This window comes from Micropterus salmoides, unplaced genomic scaffold (assembly GCF_014851395.1).
Source record: "Micropterus salmoides isolate LMB-PRFRI ecotype aquatic unplaced genomic scaffold, ASM1485139v1 Ms_hic_scaffold_18, whole genome shotgun sequence".
Lineage (NCBI taxonomy): Eukaryota > Metazoa > Chordata > Actinopteri > Centrarchiformes > Centrarchidae > Micropterus > Micropterus salmoides.
This window is the reverse complement of record NW_024040928.1, coordinates 32,222,036-32,226,156: the sequence shown is the minus strand read 5'-3', so window position 1 is coordinate 32,226,156 and position 4,121 is coordinate 32,222,036. Positions and strand designations below refer to the sequence as shown.

Below are 4,121 nucleotides of genomic sequence, written 5' to 3'. Positions count from 1 at the left end.
ATGGTCCTCAAACGAATGTCCTTTGTCCTACAGATGTAAATAAACTGCTGAGTAGTTGACCTGAGGGGTTAGCCCATCTGTGTTGAGCCATGCGTTTGTGTAGTTTTTGTTTGGTTTCCCCAATATACAGCTCTGTGCATTCCTCACGGCATTGGACCACATACACTAGATTGCTTTTCTTGTGTTTGGGTGTGCGATCTTTGGGGTGTACCAGTATCTGTCTAAGCGTGTTCTTGGGTTTAAAAAACACAGGGATGTGGTGTTTGTTGAAAATCCCTATGAGTTTCTTTGATACTCCAGACACATATGCAATCACAATGATGTTGCGTTTACCTTCTTTTCCTCATCCCCCGTAGTGTTGGTCTTCTTCCTGGATCTTGTGGCTGTTGAAGGATAAAGGACACTTATTTGAGGACCATCAGGTGCACTTCCCCACTGTCCATTTCAAAACTGAAGAAGTCTCTTGGATGAGGGACAAAATGTCTTCTTGTATCTTCTTCAACCAAGTCCAGTTTCCCTTGATTTTATCATTTTTTGTTTAACTGAGATTATGAAGTTTTCCTAATTTCAGTCTGTCAGGCTGTCTGATCACAGAGGAAGGCTGTGCTTTTTTGGCCTCAGCCCTATGTTCCAACCGCTCCCATCTGAGGAAGCTGGACCTGAGCTACAATCATCCAGGAGACTCGGGGGTGAAGCTGTTGTCTGTTGGACTGACGGATCCAAACGGGGGACTGGACAATCTCAGGTATGGACAGTAAACAAGAGCTCACACTCTGCAGATGATTCTAATGTCTTTGCTTTTGAGTCATTCCTTTCTGGTCCATTATTGAATGAACAGGTTTGAGGGTCCATCCACATCCATATGTTTGGGCCCAGTGGATGCCTTCTTACCCTTTCTCTAAGGGAAAAAAGCAACGATGAGCTGCTACCCCTCTCCACCCTGACTATGCCTCGTTATCCTGTCCATGAATATCGCAAAAAGGATTAGTGACAAACCACAGCCCTGGCAGAGGCCAACCTCCACCTGCAAAGAGTCCAATTTACTACAGAGAATCTGTATACAGATGATTATGATGATGATTATTAGGGGCGGCACGGTGGTGCGGTGGTTAGCACTGTCTCCTCACAGCAAAAAGGTCGTAGGTTCAAACCCCGCTTTCCGTGTGGAGTTTGCATGTTCTCTCCAAGTGCTCCGGCTTCCTCCCACCCTCCAAAGACATGCAGGCTAGGTTGATTGGTTACCCTAAATTGTCCTTAGGTGTGAGTGTGAGTGGTTGTTCGTCTATGTGTGGCCCTGCGATGGACTGGCGACCTGTCCAGGGTGTACCCCGCCTTGCACCTGATGTCAGCTGGGATTGGCTCCAGCCCCCCGCGACCCTGTATGCAAGTATAAGCGGTTGACGATGGATGGATGGATTATTATTATTATTATCATCAAAAATTGGTGGAAGGATTAGTGACAAAGCGCAGCCCTGGAAGAGGCCAACCTCTACCAGGAAAGTGTCCAACATACTTCAGAGAATCTGTACCAGATCATTATTATTATTATTATTATTATTATTATTATTATTATCAAAACTTGGTGATCCTCTGACTTCTCATCTAGCGTCATCATCAGGTCAACATGTTAGAGCTCAATACTTCAATGGATGAATGAGCAAATGTAGATAATAACATTATAAATGCTTTGCTGCTCAGAGAGCAGAAATACATTCCTTTATTGATATGAAATTCAATTTTAAAACCGTTTTCTCCCACTTCTTCTTCAGATATTTTTCTCTCAAACAGTGAAAGAATCCTGGAGACAGTTGACACAGATGAGTTTCAGCCTGTTTCTCTGTCACACTGACAAACTGAGGAACACTGCTTCATGTTGAACAGCAGTTAGAACTCATATTGGATAGAAAATCACTGACTGTGTTTCTTCATCCAGGGTGGACCATGGTGGAGAGCAGAGGTTAAAACCTGGTCTGAGGAAGTGTAAGTGTGGATTCAAACATTACTGACTAAATGCATCATCATAAAACTTTATATAAATGAAATGAAATCAGCACACAAAGAATAAGAATAAACCTTCAGATGTGTCTGATGATAAACTGCTGCTGTGTTGTGTCTCATTCTCTCCATCAGATTTCTGTGAACTCACATTGGACACAAACACAGCACACAGAAACCTCAAACTGTCTGACAATGAAAGGGAGGTGATATATGTGGAGGAGGAGCAGCCATATCCTGATCATCCAGAGAGATTTGACTACTGGCAGCTGCTGTGTAGAAATGGTCTGACTGGTCGCTGTTACTGGGAGGTCGAGTGGAGCGGAGGAGTTAATATATCAGTGAGTTACAGAGGAATCAGAAGGAGAGGGAACAGTGATTATTGTGTGTTTGGAAGAAATGATCAGTCCTGGAGTCTGAGCTGCTCTGATGCTGGTTACTCTGTCTGGCACAATAACAGAAAAACTGTCCTCCCTCTCTCCTCCTCCTCCTCCTCCTCCTCCTTCTACTCTGTCTCTGGTAGAGTAGCAGTGTATGTGGACTGTCCTGCTGGCTCTCTGTCCTTCTACAGAGTCTCCTCTGACACACTGATCCACCTCCACACCTTCAACACTACATTCACTGAACCTCTTTATCCTGGGTTTTGGCTCTGGTCCTATGATTCCTCAGTGTCTCTGTGTTCTCTGTAGAAGGAAGATACCTTCCAGTTGTTGTGTAGAAACTAGGGATGTCCCATAATGTTTTTTTGCCCCTGATCCCGATCTGTGTCATTTAATATTGACTATCAGATGCACTACTTGTATTTACTAAATAATTTAGTTGCACAGTGCACAGTTTAAGAACATTAAATTTCTCTCTACTTTTAAAAGTATCTTGCAGTATGTGTTCCTTTGCTGCAGCATTGCCTGAGTTAACAGAGAGAACTCACTGAATTCTGATGGGTTAGGGCTCTACGCTGACCTTTTGCCCAAGGAGCACCTGTGCACTTAAAGGAAATTAAATTAGATTACATGAAATCAATTTAAAACAAAAGGATTTTAAATAAAGAAATGTCAGCCCTCTGAAAAGTATAATCATGCATATGTACTCAGTTCTTGGTTTGGGCCCCTTTTGCATGAATTACTGCCTCAGTGCGGCGTGACATGGATGCTATCAGCCTGTGGCACTGCTGAGGTGTTATGGAAGACCTGGATGCTTCAATAGCGGCCTTCAGCTCTTCTGCATTGTTCAGTCTCATGTCTTTCATCTTTCTCTTGGCAATGCCCCATAGATTCTCTCTGGGGTTCAGGTCAGGCGAGTTTGCTGGCCAATCAAGCACAGTAATCCCATGGTCATTGAACCAGGTTTTGGTACTTTTGGCAGTGTGGGCAGGTGCCAAGTCCTGCTGGAAAATGAAGTCAGCATCTCCATAAAGCTCGTCTGCTGAAGGAAGCATAAAGTGCTCTAAAATGTCCTGGTAGACGGCTGCGCTGACTCTGGACTTATTAAAGCACAGTGGACCAACACCAGCAGATGACATGGCTCCCCAAACCAACACAGACTGTGGAAATTTCACACTGGACTTCAAGCATCTTGGATTGTGTGCCTCTCCATTCTTCCTCCAGACTCTGAGACCTTGGTTTCCAAATGAGATGCAAAATTTGCTCTCATCAGAAAAGAGGACTTTCGACCACTGAGAAACAGATCAGTTCTTTTTTTCTTTAGCCCAGGTAAGACGCTTCTGACATTGTTTGTCGTTCAGGAGCAGCTTGACAAGAGGAATACGACATTTGAAGCCCATGTCCAGGACCCGTACACATTTGAATATTAATGTGCCTTGATACAGCACTTTGAGAACATCCAACTTCTTTTGCAATTACCTTTTGAGGCTTTCCCTCCTTGTGGAGGGTGTCAATGATGGTTTTCTGCACAACTGTCAGGTCAGCAGTCTTCCCCATGACTATGAATTCCACTGAACCAGACTGAGAGACCAATTAAAGGCTCAGGAACCCTTTGCAGGTGTTTTGGATTAATTAGCTGATTAGAGTGACACTTTGAGCCTACAGTACTGAACCTTTTCACAATATTCTAATTTTCTGAGATTTTGAATTTGGGGTTTTCATAAGCTGTAAGCCATAATTATCAAA

General features: G+C 43.7%; 1 protein-coding gene across 1 annotated transcript; it reads left to right on the top strand.

The window, feature by feature from the left end:
- On the top strand, positions 1-3,094 carry LOC119908585 (stonustoxin subunit beta-like). The gene is made up of 4 exons (XM_038726371.1): positions 1-35; positions 557-745; positions 1,934-1,980; positions 2,131-3,094. The coding sequence occupies exons 1-4, from the start codon at positions 1-3 to the stop codon at positions 2,682-2,684; spliced, it is 825 nt and encodes a 274-aa protein (XP_038582299.1). The 3' UTR covers positions 2,685-3,094.
- The last annotated feature ends 1,027 nt before the right edge of the window (positions 3,095-4,121 follow it).

Bases quoted from the DNA above. Each gene is read 5' to 3' on its own strand.
- LOC119908585 (XM_038726371.1), top strand. From the start codon at position 1: ATGGTCCTCAAACGAATGTCCTTTGTCCTACAGAT. The intron at 36-556 runs GTAAATAAACTG...GAGATTATGAAG, and splicing joins ATGTCCTTTGTCCTACAGAT to TTTTCCTAATTTCAGTCTGT. The intron at 746-1,933 runs GTATGGACAGTA...TTCTTCATCCAG, and splicing joins GGGGGACTGGACAATCTCAG to GGTGGACCATGGTGGAGAGC.